Here is a 21,018-nt window from a genome sequence, read left to right as displayed (position 1 = left end):
ATTTTCACCTGATACTTCCCGGGGACCCACTGTCACCTCTGTGACTAGACTATGCTCTGTTCTTGAGGAAGAGTGGGACACATGGGAAAGAGATGGGTATTGGACTGGGAAAGTCTGCCTTCCCCTTGTTTCCCAATTGTGCAAGAAACTTGCTTGAGCATCTGTGGCCCTGGCAAATGCTCAGGACCTCTCTTGCATACCAGTGCCAGAAAAAAACCTGCATACGATGGCAGGAAAGGGAGTTTTTCATCAGAACTCAAGTTGTGATGTGAGGTTTGAGCTGATGAGTTGCTTATCTGTGATGCAGTCAGCCCTAGGGAAAATTTGTTGTCCTGAGTGTCGACTGACACAGAGGCAGTTCAGCACCAATTAGATCATCTCTTTCAGCTCCTTTTGACCCACAGGCTCTTCAGGTGTTACTCTTTAAGGGAGCAGGGAACCCTTGCCCCCTAGATAGTTGGACTAATCTCATTAGTTTGCTTTAACCTCAGAACTGCACCTTATTCTTTGTAAACTGGCACCAGCTGCCATCACTTCTAGGAAAGTCTGACTTAAATGGTTTCAGTGGGCACGCTCTTCTCTATTCTGTTTGCCTACATTGGTGCAGAAACAATTGCATGCTTGCTTAGCTTCCTTTCACCTAGTAGGTCCAATTCACCTGAATTGTTTACCAGGCCACCTTCTTTTGGTCCCTCCCTGGGGTTCCCATGGTGAAAAGCAGGTATGTGTGCCTCATGCTGTGCATCTTCTGTGTAGCTTAGATATCACAGCTGTCCTCTCAGATGTCCTTCTCAGCAGGGAGAATGACCTGTCTCGACCATTGCGCCAGTGTAATCTACTGTTCTTAGTAGTGAGAGTAGTTCCAGAGCCTCCCTACATAGCATTTTTCCCTGTAGTCCCACCCTCAGACCTTTCCCACTCAGGTGGTAGAGTCATAAGCCCATATATGAGAAGTTGCAGTTGGAGATATAAATAATTCGTATCTCTGGTCCCAAGATATTGTTGGCCCACCCAGTGTATCTTCCCTGTCTTTGCCTAATTCATTCAAATGATCAATACCTGGAGTGACACATCTGCTCTGGGGTTTGGCTTACTCTGGTTGACCTCTCCTTCACCGCTTGTTAGTATGTGGGTAGCTGCAGTCACTTCTAAAGGATTTCTTGCCTGGTTGTGCTTTCTTATGAGCAGTGATTGTACCTTGACCCTTCAGAAGAACAGCAAGTGGATTTCAGCAAGCAGCTGAACTTAGCCATTTTCTACTGGCAACAAGCTGTACTCTCTTGTCCACAGTCAGTGGCATCTAACTTAACCTACTGCTGAGATGTATCTCCAGCTGCAGGTCATAGTGATTGAAACAGCCATTGAGAAGATCATCTTCTTACCCAGATGTCTCTTCCTGCTTTCAGCTTCATGTCATATTCCTCATTCTCATGTCTGCAGACACTTGCTATTTGTATTTATTGTATATATAAAGGACTCTGAAGGTGGTGATGACTTATTACAGTAAGCCTGATAGCCTTTTCATTCCTATGTGCTTCCCTTCCCTGTTTCCTCTTAGACTGGCTGTTTTTGGGGAAGGACTGGGTCACAGGATTAGTGAGGTACCATAGAGCACAGAGGGACCTCAGGCAGCTCTGGAGGCCTCTAGACCCCAGTACAGTATTGCTAGCCAGTTCATGGCACAATAACAGCGGAGTGGAGGAACTGCCAGAAACAGGTATGTCCCAGCACTGACAAGCAATGGCATGAGCGTGGTTAATGCGCAAAGGTGGAAACACTATAGTCACACGTCATTGAGTTTATTTGGCTATGTCTTGTTGAGACACTGAAAGTAGTCATTGACCCATTGGGGTTTCTGTTCTCTGTGCTTCTGTTGGTGACTTCGCATAAGCTTTAGAGGCCCCAGAGGATGTCTCCATCTCTGTAACCCAGACCTCTCCCAGGCTGTGTGCTACTGGTATGATTTGGTACTGCATGGTGAGGAAACATCCCAATCTGAAGCAATGTGTTTGTATTTGTCCTGGAGGCACTGAGAGGTGATTCTCCTCTGTACCAGAGCATGTTTGGCAGCCAGTGTTTTGGTCTACTGCCTTGTTGTCTGCTTTCCTCTTGGCATGAGTTGAAAATGAAACCCACAACAACTTCTTCACCTGCCCATCAAAACGAAAGGGGAATCTTCATTCAGGAAGGCAAGCCACCAAACCTCAGATTTAATGAGCCAAATTCAGCAGGGAAAATATCCTTCAGCCCAGGCCTTATTCAGACATTGAGGACCCTCTTATCTCTTGGGGGACCACAAAAAGAATTTTCATGGGGACATGGCAAACCTCTCCCCACAAATCCCTGCCAAGAATTTGTACAATTTGAAAGAGCAATGCCCCCAAAACCCACGCTCCACAGACAGCAAACAGAAACTTCTCAGAGAACAGATATGTCAGAAAAATCCCCTGGTTTCTTCTAGGCTAGTCTTGTTGCAAACCTTGAGTTTTTGAGCTTGATGCTATGTTATGTAAATGTGTGTAACAAAGGATAGGCACAAAAGTACACTTAGTCAGGTTACAAATCATTAAATTGATTAAATTGATTCCAACACGTTAAATTGATGTCATTAAACTTCAAAAAGTACCTGGATATCACCCTGGTCATAAGGAACATTATTTGGTGAACATCTACATATGAGTGTTAGGGTACATAACAAATGGAATGGAAAATTATGGTACAGAATCTTCTAATATTGATACCAAAAGCAAGGGACATCCCACTGTTTGTTGGGAAACTGTGTAAAATTAGTCACCCCAGCTCAGAAGCATGACTGCAGAGTTGGAGGGAATTGAGGAACTGCCCAGAAAACTGCACAAAGTCCTGGAAAACTCTCATAAAAGGAGAAACCGAATAAATGGGTATTATTTGTGTTAAATGGGAAACTGTAGGGTTTATAATAGGAAATAATGGAGAGGATAGAGAAAGACAGTAATGATTTATATGCTGCCCTGCTTGTAATGTGGAATTATTCCCGGAAATTAAGGAGGATTATTTGAGACTGATAATAGGAATAATTTTCACATACTGTGATTAATTAGCCCATGAATCTTGCTGTCAAACTTCAAAGCCCAGCAATATTCCCAAATGGCTTGGCATTTGTGTGAATAAGACTACCTGGTGTATTTATAGTACATGTTCAGAAGTTGCAGAGTTTTGAAACCTCCTCGTTGAGTTGAGGTCCATCTCAGTGCAAGGGCTTAGGAGAGGTAAATTCTTCCTCATCACTTGTTGCAGGTACCTGTTATTTTCTCTGAGACATCTGGTAGAAAAAGGACACAAGAACTTCCAGAAATTAAGTGTCCAAATATGATCATGTCCTAGCTGAGAAGATCTGGGAGCCTACAGTCTTAAGGTGTCTCCTCAGCTCTCTCAAACACACTTAAATTAGTGTGTTTACTTGGATGACTGCTCTGCTTCTAATCTCTCTGGTAGTCTTGGTATGTCCCCTGGGACTCTGACCTGCTCTTCCAGTATAGAGCCAAGGACCATCCCCATTTGCCCTCCTTTTTTTCTCCTAGTGCATAGGTCTATGCATCCTCTGCAGCCCAGCAAGACTTTACCCAGCAGAACACCTTGGTTAATCCAGGGTTATCAGATTTAGTTAGTTAGACCCTTAATGTTCTGTTGAGCCCAGTCATTCCAAGCGTCTTGAGCTGTCTTATGGAGTGGTACCCTAAAATAAACTGTCCCAAATAGAGCTTTACAAGTTGAGTTTGGTTTGGGTTGCCAGCCCCTGCAAGGGCTAAGTTTCTCCTCTCAGAAAAAAAAGTGTGTGTAATCATTAGGATTGCCTGGTCTGCTTCATAAGTATTTTATTATGGATCTGGCTTGCCTTTTGTTAGTTCTGTTGCATGGAAAATATTCTGTTACATAAACTGATGCTGTGGTTTCATCCAGATCCTCTGAGTTCTGCCTTGCTGCTGGCCATGTGAACATACAAACAACCCACACATCATGAGGGCACTTGGAGAGAGGTTGGTGACCAGACTGGGTTTCTGGGAATACTTTTGTATGTGAGCCAAATGAAAAGCTTGGGACTGCTCAGAGGGGTGGCAAATGTAGTGGAAAATATGATACTGTCCCTGCCCTAGCCCGGGGCAAGCAGTGAAGTTAAATGCCTGTATGTTCAAAAGGACATTTGGCAACATCAAATTTTGGTTCAAAATGGCATGTGATTTAGTGTGGAACACACTGGTTCAGGAATTTACAAGCCCTAAAAGTTGCAAGTATTCAGAAAAAAAAAAAAAAGAGACACTCTATAAGATATATAGCACTGTGATTGTATAGGGTCCTAACTTCCCACGGGCAGGTTATGAAACCCGCTCTAGATGTGAACTGTTCCCATATGGAGGAGGCTGCTTGTGGCTGGGGGGGCAGAGTAGAGAAGCTGGTCACAGATTTGCCGGCTTTGGGATTATTACACCTCATGCAGAGCATCTGAACTCTAATGGCAAGGGAGGAGGACAGGGCTTCAGCCTTGTTTCAGTCCACAGGCGCCTGTGTTCTTGTGCTAAAATCAAGAGTTCCAGTAGCAGTTGATCCGTGAAGACTAAATATGTTCATCTGTCCACTACATCTTTCTCCTCCCTCTATTTCTGAGCCAGTGGCAACAGTTGCCCTTGATTCTCTGTTTCTTGAGAAAGCATTCATGACTGATAGACTTGTTTTGGCCGGGGAGCTCATATCAAGATCTGCTATGGAGTGCAAAGAGTGTTTTCTAATCTTGCACAGTCTTGCTATGGTCCAAAGATTTGCTCCCAGTTCAGAACTTGTCCCATCATCTTAGGAATCATTCTGCCTTTTTTATCACCCACCTGAATTTTGCTGAAATGAGATTCAGATGGCATTTGGGCTTCATTAAAGAGTATCTATTTGGCCAGAGGACCTGGCCAAAGAAGGGTCAAGAAATGCACAGTCTTAACAGTAACTGGGCAAATTTGCTTTTCAAACCTGAGTGCTACAGGCTCTTTTCCTCCAGCTACCTTCAAGGTATTGCAAAATCCAGCCTGTTGTCTAAAAGCAGTGGATATCAGCAGCAAAAGTGTATGTGGTCCTGATGTCCTTTAGAGTGCAGGATAAAATTGATGCATTAGTCTCATCAGATGCTGCCTTTATTGGGCTGTTACTCAGCCTTTTTGCTTTGTAGCATGCTGTCATCCCCAAATCAGGGCGCTGCCAGCGTCCAGACCATTTAACTGCTTCTTGCATATTCCTGCTTTTGAGAGACAGAAAATTTCTTCCTGTGTATCCAGTTATTGCTTCTGGTCTTGACAGGACTTCCTAGAGCTAGGAAGTATTAAAGTTTCCTGCAGCCTTAGCAGGAGTCAGCTGTTGGACATAGCTGCTGTTTGTAAAAACATTTAGATGTGCACTGTGAAGAGGAACATCTAATAAAACCAGGCTGCTGCTGGGATGTTTTCTTTTTGTGCTTGATTTTGGAGCTCCTGATCTGGTTGCACACAGTGTGTATTAAATTCCATGTAGGATAGCACCATTTGAAAATAGTACAGCCCTGCAGAGGCAGGCATTCTGGCTGTCTGGCAGAACCGATGCCCATCACTGCTAGATAATGCCATACCTGCATTGCTTCTCCTATTCACTGGGACGTGGCTACCGAGATCTGGTAGCTAACCATTGCACTACCACTGTGTTCAAGTCTGAAAATAATTCTGCTGGGGCTTTTTGACATCTCTATCTGCTTTACAGTGGCTTGTTGGTGGTATTTCAGTTATTTCAAGAACTTGGCCTTGCTGTGGTTTTACTTCACTCTCCCACAGCCACCTTTGCTGCCTGTTCTGCTTTTGCTGTCTTGCTGCGTAGGGTTGTACATGTGTAATTTTCCATCCCAGAAATGTTTGTTTTTCACTTGATAGTGATTCCTACATATGTGGAGCTCTCGGCTGAAGAGACAGTAAACATGATTTTACAGACTCTCTAACTGAGTTATCTTAAGTCTGAGTTCCTTATTTGTCAGACTTTCTCCAGTGATCACTGATGCTTTTGACTTGCAGGGAGGGTTCAGGATTGTTTTGCAGCTGTGATTCCTGCAAGGGGTGGGGTCTGGACAGAAGTGCAATGCCAGTTTAATCTCGATGGAGAGGAAGCAATAGTGAAGATACACAGCTGTGCGGTGGCTGGAGTCTATATGGGTATGCTGACCTGTATGGCAGCGAGACCTTATTCACTGTGAAGACAGACCTTTGTCCCTTTCAGGGCTTAGCTCACCTCTTTTCCCCAAGTCATAAAGGTGATAGGAGATCTAGAACTACTTAGGATGGAGTTGTCCTTGTGTGCTTTTTGCATGCTTTTTCTTTGTGCAGATGAAACTTGCTTCTGAAATTATCCTCCTATGAGGCAGAGCCTCTCCTTTGCCATAGTCTGGGCAAGACCAAGTTCTCTGAAGACAGATTCCAGTAAATGTTAGGGAGGAATTTTAAATGTTAGGTGAGGCCCTGGGAGTCCAGTGGTAGTGATTCATGACCTCTCATTGGAAGGTCTTTCCGAAGTATAATAACTCTAGGGATGCTTCAGATCCCCAGCAACCCCTGAAATCTCCAGTGTTGTTGAGAACACCTCCATCTGTACAAAGCATCCATGCCCTCTCCATCTCTTGCTGTCATTTCAGACGCCTTTGCCCCTGCAGTGCACACCTGAGCAAAAATGGCTGCTCATTCACCATTGTGTGTAGCCATATAACAGGCTTCGGGAGCAGTTTTGCCATTTTGTATGCCTTCAGGCATAGGCCAGAGAGACGGCTTTGATTCACAAAGCTGCTCTGAGTTTGATGCCCGACTCCCTCAGCAGGATGCTTTATTTCCTGCCCTCCCGTGGCTATTGTGGTGGAGTTTTGAGCTCACAGCTCCCAGGCATAGAAGCTGGTGAGAAAACCTTCAGTCTGCAGTTTGGCTGGCTTTGAATCTGGTTCGCAACTGCTGGCTGTGGTTTTGTCACTACTCAGCCACAGCCTCTGGTTCCTTGGATCCTCAGTCGGGCAGGTCTGTAAAAGGAGCATGTTCACGAGGCAGCCAGCTGACAGCCCTGCTTTGCAGCTAAACCCTGGCTAAAGCTGAGCTGTTGAGGAGTTAAGCTTGCCATCTTCAGCTACAGATTCTGCCCAGCAATTTCATTTGGTTATAGGATTTTTAACTTTCTGTGTGAGTTCTTGAGTGCTCTGGGAGCTTTGCAGGAACCAGGCTCTAGCACCCAGGCAGATCCGTGTTTCAGAAAGGAATTGTGTAATTTCTGCTCTTGTAAGGTCTTCAGCATGTTTTCAGAGTGCTCAGGCAGAAAGATGCCATAGAAGCATGGTCCCTCCTCCTGCTGCTGCTGCTACTAGAGTGTCTGTGATAAGAAAGGATTTACTGAGTCTGCAGATTAATTCAGCAGCAATTTCGGTGTGATGTTAACAGCTAGAAACATCGGAGTCTTTTACTCCTCTGTGGATTTGCATATAGTGATTAGGGGCATATGTGGTGGGGGCTGGGACAGAGGACAGCCAGTAGGGAGAAGGAGGAGCAGGTTCCAGCCCAGATCACCTCAGTGGATGCTTGTGAGTCACAGCCTATAAGTGGCTCCTGCGGAGCGCCACATGCCAGATGATGAGTCATGGAGCAAAAGAGCACAGAAATGGGAGAAACTGGTTCGGTCACTGTCTGGCTCCTGTGTTAGCTGGTATAGATTTGCTGCTTGAGCTGCTTCTGATGTCTTCTGTAACTCAGAATGCCCAAAGCAGCTGGGGCCTCTTTTCCTCTGACTGGGAGGCGGTACCTGCCCATGCTAGGCAGGAATACACACACCACCTATTGCTTATTTTCATCACACACACCCTCTCATCTCTGCTGGCAAGCCCCTCATTCCTGACCTGCGCAGCTCCTTGCTGCTCTGTGTGCAAAGGCTGCGACTGATTGTCACGTGCTGCAGTTTCCATTTTGGACACATCATAATCCTATATAGATCTGGGATACAGTGATACATTAATCATGGGCTTAGTTAGGCTGTCCTGAAAACCGCTGGAAAAAGCCTTTGCCTAGGCAGCACCTTGTTGTAGGATGAAAAGATGTGTTCTTTTCAGGAATCACTGTTTGATCAGGACCACAAGAGGGAACAGCCTGAGCTGAGGCAGAAATTTGGAAAGTATTTAGTCTTTCCGTCTTGCTGCAGCCCCCTTTAAACACTGAGTACTGGAATATTCATGCTGGGACCAGGTAGACCACCCTCACTATGCTCCCTCTTCCTGGAGGCAGGGAAGGAGGGCTGGAGGTTTCTGATAAGTCAAGCAGCTAGTATTTCCTTTTATACCTTTTCTTATTAAATGTGCTGACTGATTTACTAAAGCATTTAATGAAGGTGTGAATTTGGTAGAGATGTATTAGCTGGTGAGAAATGAACGGACATCCAAACAAACACCACTAGCTAGTCCCACCCTACAACAACCTACAGCTTACTGAGCCCTCACGTCCACCCTCTTCTTACTCACCCCAATGGTTCAGCCCCTTCCCAAGCCACTCATCCTGTGCCCCTTGCCCCATCCTCTTCATCGATGCTGCTCGCTGAATGCCCTCCAGCTTGCTGGAATTTTCCTGTTCTTTTTTTGCCTTTTTTTTAATTTTTTTAGAGCCGGTCAGTACTTTCTGTCAGCTTCTGGAGTGGAAAAGCTGGGGCAGGGACAAACTGCATTACTAGGTTCCTGGAAACTGGTGCTGGAACCAGTGAGCCCTGAGATCCCCCATGGTGTCTGAAGAGTGGCTTTCAATTCTGATTCATCTCCCAGCCCTTTTGCCTGGAGGAAGACTTACAGGGAGTAAACTGAATATATTTCTCCCTGTGGAGCAAAGAGAAGTCTGTATTCTGCTCCTGTCTGCAAGCTCACACAAACCGTTGCTTTTTGCAGTGTTTGTGCTCATGCTTGTTTTGTAGAGCTGTGTGGTTTCTTCAGGCATGTTAATGCAAATCCTCTGTAGGAGTCAGGGATTCACATGGAACAACCCTAAAAGAACAAACAGCTCCAATACAAAGGGATTTTTGCTGGTTCATCTATGAAACTGAATGCCCAGCTTTTAACCCTGTTTTTACATCTTTCACCCTTGAGTGACATGGTAGATCTTTGTCTATCTGAGGAAGATGATGACAGTGAAACCATAGCCATTCAGAAAGAGGAAGCAAGAACCCTCACAGTTAAAGGTTTCCACTGGGCATGCAATTTTATAGATGAAGCAACTGAGATTTGTAGAAACAGTAATCTGTTCAGAAAAGCCAGCCTCCAAAATGCTGGCATCTTCTCCAGCTGACAGTTCTGATGATCCTGCTCCTGCCTCTTCATCCTCTGTGCTATATGTGCAATCTTTTTGCATTTAAATGACATTTATTTCTTAAACATCTGTATGCCTCACTCAGTATTGCATCACATTTTATGAGGAAACTTGTGTCGCTGTCTGTTGAACTCGGTTGCCCTGCATGTGCTGCTGAGAGTGCTGAGCAGAGTGGGGCATTAAGCAATCAGCGATGGAACTCCAAAATGTGGCCGGAACAGTAACAGATAGTGAGGTATGCCTGGAGGTATGTGACCAACACACCTAATGCATCAGCACTTGGAAGTGAGGCTGGTGTTTGTACCAGAGCCCTCTGATTGAAGCAGGCCAGTTTGCAGCCAGCTCTGATGGCTTTTGCATCTTCTCAGTAATGTTGCAGAGGCAGGAGGTTGTAATCCAGAAGCTACAGAGCTGCACTGACCACCCTTAAATCAGCAGACTGTACTCAGTCTTTGAGGGTAGGACGGAGGAGGAATTTGGAGGCCTCTAGGTGATGCTCAGCAAGGACTTACAAGGCATGAGGTGCAGAGCTTGAAGGGCTCAGCTCTGCAAGGTGCTGCATGCCCTTGTTATCTGCAGCATGCTTCCTGCTTTCTAAAGTGCAGACACGGCTTGGCAGGTGGCTCTCAGATCAGTGCTGGACCATCCTTTGTTGCTCAACACTCCTTCTCCCACTACTTACCCAGAGCTTTGCTGCAGCTAACAAGTTTTTGCCATGGACATAGAGGTACGAGTATTGATAAGCAATTCCACACCACATCATAGGTGCTCACAAAAAGCTATCCTTCTCTGCTCTGTATTAGCTTGGCTGGAGTGAAGCCTCACAGGTAATTAAATGTCTGGCCCTCACCTTTGCCAGGTGACCCTTAGCACCTCAAGGAAGAGCTGACTGAATAAACAACCCATATCTCCCATGTAGCAGCAGGTGGTGTCAGTATGGAGAAGGTAAAAAAATTTGACATTTGCAGAGAAAATGCTGTTCTATTGATGTGTTTAAAGGCATGGTGCTCCCTGTGTATGCCCCTGCCTTGCACTGCCACACACACTTTTCTGGGCAGGGATCGTTGCTGGATGCTGTGTTTGCTATTGTTTGTGTAGGATTGAGTGGGATTCAGCACACTGTGGGCTTGTGCTATTGCAAATGATAAATAAGAATGAACTGATTTGGTAAAAAGTGTTCAGGTACAGGCTGCTACCCCCATATCTGGAAACTTCCCCTTGCAAAGGGGTGTGAAGGCTTTACAAAGAGCTGATCAAAGCCAGCAGAATCTGAAACTAGTCTGCATGCTGGATTTTGTGCTCCAGTGTCAATCCCAGCCTCCCAGACCCTGAACAGAAGAGGGAGCATCCTTCTACAGTCTTCCAGAATCAGGGAGGGAGAGCCAAGTGATGATATGGACAGGGAGGATGCTGTGGTGTTGGAAACTGAAAAATCCCTGTACTGGCTGTGCCACTGCCAACCTCCCTGCATCCCTGAGACAGGAGGAAGCCAGGAGAGGTGTTCCAAGGGAGAAAGGGATATCTAGGGCATAAAAAAGGTCATGCATATCCCTAGGGAAGCTGTCAGAATGGCTCCCAGCAGGAGCTGGATGCATGCCACCTGTGATGTTGGACCTTGGAGCCTTGTGCCAGGAGCCTGCTGTGGGTGCAGGCAGAGTGGGCATCCGTCTGCTGCAGCATCTGTGACAGCCAGTGAATCACAGTCCACCCAGGGAGCCTGTGCTGCCACTGAAACCAAATAGCTTGGCAGAATTGCATGTTGCAGCTAGGGCTCCAGAGAGACAGCTGGGAAATGGCTGTGTGTCAGCTCTCTTGACATTTTGCTGTCAAATGTCAAAGTGTGCCTGTGCAAGCCTTGTCCTCCCACAGCGGCATCTGCACCAAAGTGAAGTGCATGTTGCTCAGCAGGGCTTGTCAGTAGATCAGTGCTGGTGCTAGGAGCCAGCTCCACACAGCCATTTCCCAGAGACAGCAGAGACCTGGTGCTTCAGCAGCAGTGTGCTGTTATCACTGTCCGTATCCTTAAAATCATGCTTTTCAAGTGGCTGCATTGTGGCAACACTTAAAATATAGCAAAGCCTTACGGGGAGGCATGATCTAACTGTTACAATCAGCTACAAAGGCAGTAACAAGGTCAGACAGGCACTGGGGGATCAGCTTTTTTTCCCCCACAGTGCTGGGGTGGGGAGACAGGATAAATAGGGGCTCCTGCTGCTACATGTACCATCAGTGGTGTGCAAGGTCAAAAACAGGGCATGAACACTGCCCCAGCAGTTGATCACCACTTTCAGCATGTGTGTGTGCGCACTAGGCACAGAGCCAGGAGCTCCTGTTACCCATGGTGGTTCTAGAAAAATGTGATCTTGGGAATCCCTGATGTAAAAGATCTTGTCCCAGGAACTGGGCTGAAGAGACTCATTCCTTGCAGCGGCTGTGGGAAAGAAGCCAGGGACTTGTAAGACAGAGGAATCACTGAAGGGGGAGTGAAGGGTGACATAGGCATTAGGAAGACTATAGGTGGGGGGGATCTTAGGATCCCACGATAGTCCAGCTGGATGGGTTCAAGTGGTCCAGGTGACCTCTTTACTTCAGATCCTGATCCTGGGTGAAACATCCCAGCAGAATCAGACACGAGGGTGAGTGTGCCCCTCCTGTAGTTCTCATGATGATCTCTGGTAGAGTCTACCAGAAGGCTTGTCTGGTTGCTAACACTGGTGTTCACATTAACTTTTACATCATTGTGTGTTTACTGTAAACACTAGGTCCATTTCCATCTTTGTACTTTTTTTCCTGCCAGCATCATCCTGTGTCTGTGAGAATCCCTGCTATGCGTGGGAGGAAAGTACTTCTTTTGATATTTTTTTTAGCATCTTTTAACTGCTATTCATACACCATGAAGCTGAAAGAACTGAAGTTCCTGATCTTTCTATGGAGCTGTCTCATTGCTTGGGCTGTTGTTCGAACTACACTAATCCCACATTTCTCAATTTGCCTCCTGGGTTTCCGTGTACCTTTTCAGCTCTGCTCCAAATCCATTTTCATCCCATAGTCACAAATACAGGGGGAATGTAGGCAAAGACAGATATTGTGAATGCCACTTTCTGGTGTCTGATGGTCAGTGGTCACAGCAGAGCCAGGGTCCTCAAGTCTGGAGCAGGATCACAGTATGCAGTGTCAGGGTGCTGTGAACACTGAGGATGCCTGGATGAGATATGGGATGTGGATTGCTGGCCAAGGGTGTTTGGGCAAGGGTGTTCAGAAAAAGTGGGGGATCTATGAGAGCACTAGGTAATTTTCTGATCCCTCCGGGTTATCCTGGATTGTTGTTGTCTTTTGTGGATTATCTCTCTCCTTGCTGCCTTAGCTGTCCTCCCATGCACCTCTCTGTGCTGGCTTCTCTGATGTGTGAAGCGAAGGCAAGAGGGAAAACCCCTCCAGACTGTCCTGGAGGCGATAGCAGGTTGGACCTCTGGGTTAGATGGGGAAGGAGGAATGAATATATTCTTTGCTTTCCCATATCTAATGCTGGTGAACATCTTCCTCTAGCTTTATGACAACCTGCTATTTACTGAACACTGAGGGAGTGGGGCTCAGTGCCCTGCCTGTACGGCTTCTGGGACTGTGGGCTGTGGCAGTCATGCTGTTGCAAAGTGCAGCTGGTAATAAGATTAGCAGATAAATGCCACAGATAATGTGTCAGTTTCAAAGAACTGTGAACTGGATGCCCCAGACTGCAAGAGAAACCAATTTGAGCTCAGGCTTAACCATCAGCACAAGGTCAGCAGAAGGCAATGTGCTATATGGGACCCGTTTAACCATCACCAGTGGCTCCCTTGTGGCCTCGCTGAAATCATCTGCTCCTTCTCCCATGAGAGGCCCTTGTATGCATAAGTAGTTGCATACTTTGGCATTCATCCCTGGCACCATTAAAAAATCTCAGGACCTCACAGGGGTTCCTGGATTTTGGAGAAGGATGGTGGTTGCTGCTTTTCTGATCCAGTCTGTTCTTGCTTTCCAGTCTCACCCTGGACTTGTGTCTCTCTAACGTTGCAAGGTCTGGCAGTGCCGTTCAGTGTTTGGTTCTTAAGGTTCCAGGTACCTACAGGCAGGCAAAGGCATTGAATCCAGTGCGAGAAGTTGGACTCCTCTCATCAGGGTGCAGTCTGAAGTGCAGACCCTGTGCCGTCTGCATGTTTTTCTGTGAGCATACAGTGCCATCCACAGTAAGGTCTTCATGTGGCCCAAAGCCTGTGCAGCCCTTTGGCTACTTGAGTGAAATCAGTAGCTCACTTCAGATAAGTTCAAGAGGGGTCAGCTGGAAGCACAAGTGTTGTTCCAGGAGTCTGCAGGGAGGGAAACATGTTTGTCTTATGTTGTGAAGCTTCCCCTGAAGGACAGCTCAGGAGACCTTGTGCTTGGGTACTTGTGCTGACAAGGACCAGTCTGTTCAGTCCGTGTCAGCTGTCGCGGTTTAGCCGGCAGCTCGGCCCCACACAGCCGCTCGCTCACTGCCCCACCGGTAGATGGGGGAGAGAATCAGAAGGGTAACGCTCGTGGGTTGGGATAAGAACAGTTTAATAATTAGAATTAAAAGCAACAACAACAGAAACGCAATGTAAAGGAGAACAACGAGAGGCGCAAAGCCCCGGGGGGGGAGGGGGAGGGAAGGGAACGAACCGCCAAAACAAACCCCAGGCGCCGCAGCCGCTCACCACGCGCCGCCCCTCCCCCAGCCGCCACTGCCCCCCCTTAACGTACTGGTCACGGTGTCACGTGGTACGGAATGAACCTGCCATTGGCCAGCCGGGGCCAGCCGCCCCCGCCACGGCCCCGCCCCTCCCAGCCCCCCCCCCGCCACGCGGCAGAGCGCGGGAAGCTGGAAGGGCAGCCGCCCCCCGCGGTGGGGAGAATTAACCCCTGCTCAGCCAAAACCAGCACATCAGCACCTGGCATCTTTATTCAAACCAAGGATGCTTTAAAGAGTCACTGCCTTTCCTGAGAGGTGACCTCCTTTGTGTTTTTATCTCTCTAGGTATCTGAATTCCCCATGACAAGTGTCCTACCTGCCTCTTACGTGCAGCCCTACCTGTCCATGGGTAGCACCAGCTTAACTGATGTCCTGAAGATCATTCCTCATCATGGATAGTCCACCCAAACTGACTGGTGAGACGCTGATTGTCCATCACATTCCCCTGGTGCATTGCCAGGTCCCTGATAGACAGTGCTGCTCCGTGAGCAAAAGGACCAACCCCTTCTGCCAGCCAGAGCTCAGCATTACACGGACCTCTGCCCTTCCAGACAGAGACCTTTCACAGACTGACTCCTTGGTGTACAGCAGCTTTCTCCAGACCTCTGAAACTTCAGCAGAGGACTCAGACAACAAAGAAGGCAAACTGAGGGATTTGATTGTCCCTAGTGTCAGTAAGCGACAAAACCCTTTCCTGCTGAGTGAGGGTGAAGACCTCAGCATCTTTGGGGATGAGTTGGGTCAAAAATCTTTTCACCTTCACAACTCACTTGTGGCTGGCAAACCTCCGTTTCATCTGCATGAGCTGTCCTTGCCCCCTTTCCACCTCCACGACTCCAATCACATTGTGAAATCCTGGAATATGGCCAGCCGGTCTGGTGTGGTAGACGGGCAAGAGGACAAAATCAGCAGTGACGACATCCAGAAGAGGAACAACGTGAACCGGTGCCAACAGGCCTCAGAACGCATGGAGCTGGATGAATGCAGCTGCCATCGCGGCAGCTCCTCTAGCTTCTCCTTTGATGGTGGTGACCAGGAGTGGAACCAGAACACAGGTGAATTGCTGAGGAATCAGGATGCCCTGCACAGCCGGACATGCAACTGTTCCAGCTCGGAGCTCCAGCGCTGTCGCTGCTACAGTTCATCAAGTCAGTCTGAAGTGACTGACCAACAGATGGGCTACATCAGTGACTCTTCCTGCAACAGCTCCGATGGGGTGCTGGTGAACTTCAGTGCTCTCTACAACAAAATGAATGGGCATTCTCGATCTAACCTGAATTCAGCCAGCCTGTCCTGTGACTCTTCCTTCTGCAGCCACTCAGACACAGGAGCTTTTTACCTGGATTTGCATTCATCACCCACAGAATCCAAGATGTCTTGTGAGTCGCATCACCCAGAGAGTTCAGGGAAGGTGTGTGGGTGTCAACACTCCTCCTCACCTGTCCTGGATGCTAACTGCAACTCATACCACCTCCACTGTGAGCCTTGCACTTCAGAGAGCTCAGACCTCACTGCCTGCTTCCAGAGCCAAGCACGGCTCGTTGTGGCTACTCAAAATTATTATAAGTTAGTCACATGTGACTTGTCTTCCCAGTCATCCCCCAGCCCGGCAGGATCTTCCATAACTAGCTGCTCGGAAGACCATACCAAAGGTAGCCCAGCCCAGCCCACTGAATACTATCTGTTTAGAAGGCCTGACCTGAGACAAGAAGAAAGCAATGTGGAGTGCAGTGAAGAAGAGACAAAGGGAGAAGCCACCCAGAACATGATTGAGGGTCAGGTCTATGTGAATGTGTCACCACCTAACCTCAACGCAAGCCGGCAGCGCTCCAGGAGCTATGATCAGAACCTGGACAGGAGTCCCAGCAGCCGGCTGGGCTCCTTGGAGCGCATGGTGAGCTGTCCAGTCAAGCTGAGTGAAAGTCCAGCAATACCCATCCAGAGTTCCCCCCCAAAGAGAGTGACATCTTTTGCTGAACTGGCTAAAGGCAGGAAAAAGAATGGCACTTCCCCACCACTCCGGTCCAGTGGGGATTCCTCCTTGGAGTTCTCCCCTATCCCTGAGACACAGCGGGATTGCCCAACCTTCCTTGAAGAAAGAGCTCGCCGCAGCCAGAGTCTTCCACCCATGCCCTTCGTCCATGGCCTGAACCGGAGCTGCGAGGGGTTCTGTTTAAATCACGCTTTTGGGGACAGCCAGGCTTTGTGTTCCACCAAAGACTCGGTCTCCAGTGAGAAGGTCCCCGGTGGGCATGGAGCAGGTGAGCAATCCTCTCTCTCTCCCTGCTGACGGAGGCAGATGCCAGCTTCTCAGGTGGCTTTGCCAGTGGCCATGGACAGAGAGATATTAGAGCCCGAGCAGACGGTAAGGAGCCAAACTAGGCCGAATGGAGAAGTAAAAAGAAAGGCTGCTCTTTGGGACATGAGCGGAGCAGCAGAGGAACCGGCATGGTGATGGAAGACCAGTGTCTGTGCCGTTTGTTTCCTGGTCTACCACTCCCTGGGACAAAGCCCCCTGCTCTGCTGATTTCAGACCCAGATCAGTGCAAATGTCTTGTCCTTGTATTTCTGAAGCCTCTTGAGATTCTTTGCAAACCTCTCATATTGCATAAGGGAGGACATGGCATTAGCACTAAGGGTCTGTGCAGCTTGGAGGATTGTCTCCCTTCCAGGGCATTGTAGTCCCCCAGTCCATAAGAATCACATACCTTTAGCTCCTAAGACAGAGATCTGAAGGTGCTCAGCAGAGCCATGTTCCCAGCAGACAAAGGGAAGGGAACCACTGAGGAGTTTTTAGCCTTTCTTCTTTGGAGCTACATGGGGCAGAGGTGAAGAGTGAGGAGGCACAGCCAGCAGTCTCTCAAGGCAAGGTCAGGGAGCTCACAGAGTCTGCTGAGACTTAAAGCATGAGTCCTGCAGAGATTAGAGGAGCTGCGTGTCTCTGCTGGAATATCCTGGCCATGCCCTCCACAGTGTATTGGACTGCAGCAAAGGTTCATCTGGAGGGCAACTGTACCAGCTCCCTCTGCAGGAAAGCCCATAAGACACGAGCTGCTTTCCACCTTGATATTGCCTTTACATGTATATCCTGGTGAGGAAGCTGTGTAACAGCCCCATCAGAGGTACAGCCATTTCTCCAGCATGGCAGGAAACCTCTATCTCTGCCCTAGACAGTTCTTGTGCCTGCTTCACGGGCAAGAGCCTGTCTAAATGGAGCTCTGACCAGACTGCTGTGGTAGATAGGCCCTAAGATGACAAGGACCAGACTGTCTCCATTTAATGCCCTGAAGATTTCTGGCAGGAGATAGGAAGAACATGTCGCTCATTGCCGTGGCAGGTGTGGGAGAGATTTTGGCCTTTGGAGGAAGAGCTTTTTGTGTATTGTCCTGCTTGTTTATTGAGCCTTGAACATGCACTCGGTGCAGGGTCACAGGGCAGGCAGGTTTCTGCTGGGAGCAGGCATCATGGGAGCAGCCCTCTTGGTTTGCAAAGGGAGTGCTTGGAAGGAGCAAGAGCTGCTAGGGGATGAGGCGGCAGACAAGAGCTCTCAGGACAACGTATCCCAACAGTTCCTGCTCCCCCTGCTGTGGTCCCTTCCTCTGCACTGTGTCAGCAAGGCAGGCACCGTGTGGAAAGCCCCTGCCTGTTGCTGGAGAGCGAGGCAGAGCTGCCTTGCACCAGCTGAGAGCAGCATGCAAGCCTAGAGGGTCTGAGCAGGGACTAGAGGGAAAGCAAGCCCTGCTAAAGGCTAGTTACAGGGAGAGAGGCCTGGAAAACCCACAGACAGCAGGTAACACGAGGGGTCTGCTTGGGACAGAACCTTTGTCCCAGGATTTGCTGTGGGCTGGAGGAGTTGTTTGGAGACAAGGCAGAAGGTGTCATTCTGTGCTGGGATGTGGCATGGCTGGTGATTGGGGATCCCAGTCAGACCCATGTGTGCACCCAGCGCTTTGTGTGTTGTGCACCATGTGCACAGTGTGTCACACTTCATCTGTGTCCCTTGAGATATTGTGGCCCCACCAGGAGCTGCAGGAGAATATCCCAGCACACTGCCTTAGGACATTCCTGTTGGTCATTTGATGAAGCAAATCTGCCTTTTCCAGGGTTGGAAGCTCTCCTAATTCTTCTGGAAGTTCTCCCAATTCTGCTGTGGTCCTGATTTGGTTAGGAATGTCCTGCTGGGATCTGGTGCAGGCAGGGGGAGGAAGGAAGCTGTGTGCTCAGAGGGCGAACAGTTACAGGAGGGAGAGGAGGGAGGGAGAAGGGGAAGCAAGCAGCCTTTGTAACAGCACTGAATGGGATGTGGGATGCAGAGCTGCGTGCTTGTAATGCTTGTGCTTAGCAGGGTGAGTTCTCAGCACATGAGAGGGGACAGTCCTTTGGGGTATGAACCCTTGCTGTACCACAGTGCATTGGGCCATGTCTTTGTGGTACTGCCTGGGTGGAGGCAGGTCAAGGGCAGGTGCTTAGGGCCATGACTTGTGCTGTCCTGGGTGCAAGGGATGGGGAAGAGCAGGGAAGCTGGTGACCATACCGGGAGAGAGAAGACCCAGTGCAATGCCCTACACATCCAGACAGCAGTCAACAGCTGGAAACTCTGCATTTGGGGCCACATGTCTTCACCCTGGCAGCTCATGATGGGTGTAACTGGTTCAGATTTGAACCACTCTGCTTGTGTCACTGGCCTCTAGCTCATCCTCAGCTTGTCGACAGCTGAGAGCACATTCCCTTTTGCCTGTGGTCTGCTGGGCTGATGACTGTCCCTCTACCTGTCCTCACACTCTGTCCCTCTTTCTTTCCCCAAAGGTGGTGGCACAGACAGCAAGCCTGTGGTACGCTACAGCAAGGACCAGCGTCCCACGACTCTGCCCATCCAGCCCTTTGTTTTCCAGCACCATTTCAGCAAGCCACCCAAGGCCCGTGCTCTGCACAGCCATTTTGCCTCCAGCCTTTCCCAACTCTACAGCTTGTCCAGCAATCGGCCTGCCAGCCAGCAGATCTCCAATTCCCAGTCCTCAGCCTCAGCCACCTCAGCAGAGCAGTCGGCAGCAGTGGGGAGCCAAGCCCACAGCACGCTCCTGACGCAACGCTCAGCAGATGGAGCTGCCTCCCGCAATGATGGCTGCATTAAGAAGCCTGCCCCCGAGACAACCCGGCCGTCCCCCCTGGGGAGTTACTCTCCTGTTCGATGCAACGTGCCTTTCTTTCAAAGTGTGGACTCTTCTTCCTCACCCACAGCAGAGAGAGCTGGAGAGAGCCAGCCTCCCAGGAGCAGGTCCTGCCCCATCTCCGCCAGCTTGCTTTCCACAAGGTCTTCCCCTGTTGTCAGTGCCATGCAGCCCTCCCAGGCCACCAAAGCTGATGCCCTGAGGCAAAAGGAGAACCCCAAGCCGGTTCCCAAGAAGGAGGCACCACTGGACACAAGCCCACCACCCTCCGAGTACCGACTCCACAGTGGGTCCCTCCCACCCCTCTCAGTGGGTGGTATGCCTGTGAGCAGAGTGGGAGGCCACGCAGATCCCCACTGGAGAAGCGGCAGTGAGACCAGCAGCTCTGTTCCCCTGAGCAGCATGGGAATACGGCCCCTCAATGGTAGGTACCCATCCGCCAGGACATGCTAGTCTGGAACATCTCCAGCTCTCTATGGCTATGGCTGCTCCCTATAATACACACCTCTATAGCCACAGCCCAGGGAAAAGCTGCATCTGGGTGCTGCAGCACCCAGCAGCCCCTGTCATCACTCTGCCTGCAAAAGAAAGTCCTATGCTAAGAGCACGTCCCCTCAGTACCAACTCCTACGCTGTCTCTCTGGAGAGGACAGTGTGGGGCTGCTGGTCTTATAGCACCCCATGCCAGGTGCTTGCACCCCAAGCCTGCTCCCTCAACGCCTGCAGCTGTGAGGCCACCCAGGCTTCTGCCCTGCTCTGCCAGGACATGGCCTCCCTCCATGTATGTGTGCTAATGTCCTGAAACACTGCTGGACTTTTAACTAATGTGCTGTCTCTCTCTGTCCTTCCTCTTTCTCATCTTCTCTCTTCCCATTTCCCCTCTATACCCTCCCATCTGCTCATGTCCTTCCATCTGGTGCTCACTGCCTGCAACATCCTAGCGAACCACCTCTCACCCCAAGCACTGAAGTGGCGGGAGTACAGGCGGAGGAACCCCCTGGGTCTGGACCGTGTTTCAGGGCTGTCTGGCTTAGCAGGCAGTCTAGACAGGAGGCAGCAAGAGCCTCGGCTGAACCGGGGGAACGCCATCTTTGAGCTCCCTGGCACTTTCAACACCAGCCATTTCCACTGCAAGCTGAACGGTGCGCACCACCTTTCTGCTAGGGGGGGGGTAACCTTGGGGCTCAGGTGCAGTATCCCTTGGAGCTCAGGTTTAATATATGTTGGGGCTCGGGTTCAGCCTGGCCTCATCACTGCTCTGCCTGCTCTGAGAAGGAGGGATGATGCATCTGCTCACAGTGGGACTGGGGGTACAAGAGGAAAGTGAAAATCACCTCACTGATAGGTGCAACCTGTATGGAGCTTCCCTTCTCCACAAGCTGAGATCAATCAGGCCTGCCTCAGGGCTGGATTCAAGGGGAAAGTGAATGGCCCAAGAGCCTGCTCAGACCTCAGCAAGTGCTCCTCAACTCTGTCCAGCTTATAATTCATGTCTTGTTCAGGAGCCGTAGTCCTTGAAGACCTTGTGTCTCTGCCCCACGGTGTCTGCCCATCTGCCCCACTCCTAGCGGCATGGTAGGTGCTGGGCTGTACCTCTCAAGGTGCAGCTGGCAACACTGCAGGGCTCCATGGGGCTCTGTCTTCTCCATACTCTGCCCTTAAGGTCCTCCCTCTCCTCCAAACCCTGGGCAGGAAGGGCTGAGAGGGGCAAGCTGCTTTTAGCTGAACCTCTTAGCGTCCTCCAGGGAGGAGC

The 21,018-nt window shown here is 49.4% G+C and overlaps 1 protein-coding gene across 3 annotated transcripts in view; it reads left to right on the top strand.

The window, feature by feature from the left end:
- Window positions 1-21,018, top strand: part of RUSC2 (RUN and SH3 domain containing 2) — a 53,765-nt gene that overhangs the window by 22,154 nt on the left and 10,593 nt on the right. For 2 of the 3 annotated variants that reach the window (XM_075078925.1, XM_075078926.1), the window contains exons 3-5: window positions 14,383-16,358; window positions 18,904-19,689; window positions 20,207-20,407. In XM_075078925.1, coding sequence (XP_074935026.1) covers window positions 14,489-16,358; window positions 18,904-19,689; window positions 20,207-20,407 — 2,857 coding nt within the window. In that variant the 5' untranslated portion in view covers window positions 14,383-14,488. The remainder of the gene's footprint in view (window positions 1-14,382; window positions 16,359-18,903; window positions 19,690-20,206; window positions 20,408-21,018) is intronic. The other variant, XM_075078927.1, reaches the window with a different exon arrangement.

Source organism: Phalacrocorax aristotelis, chromosome Z, assembly GCF_949628215.1.
Source record: "Phalacrocorax aristotelis chromosome Z, bGulAri2.1, whole genome shotgun sequence".
Classification (NCBI taxonomy): Eukaryota; Metazoa; Chordata; class Aves; order Suliformes; family Phalacrocoracidae; genus Phalacrocorax; species Phalacrocorax aristotelis.
The sequence above is the reverse complement of the archived record's forward strand: the minus strand, read 5'-3'. Positions and strand labels throughout refer to the sequence as shown.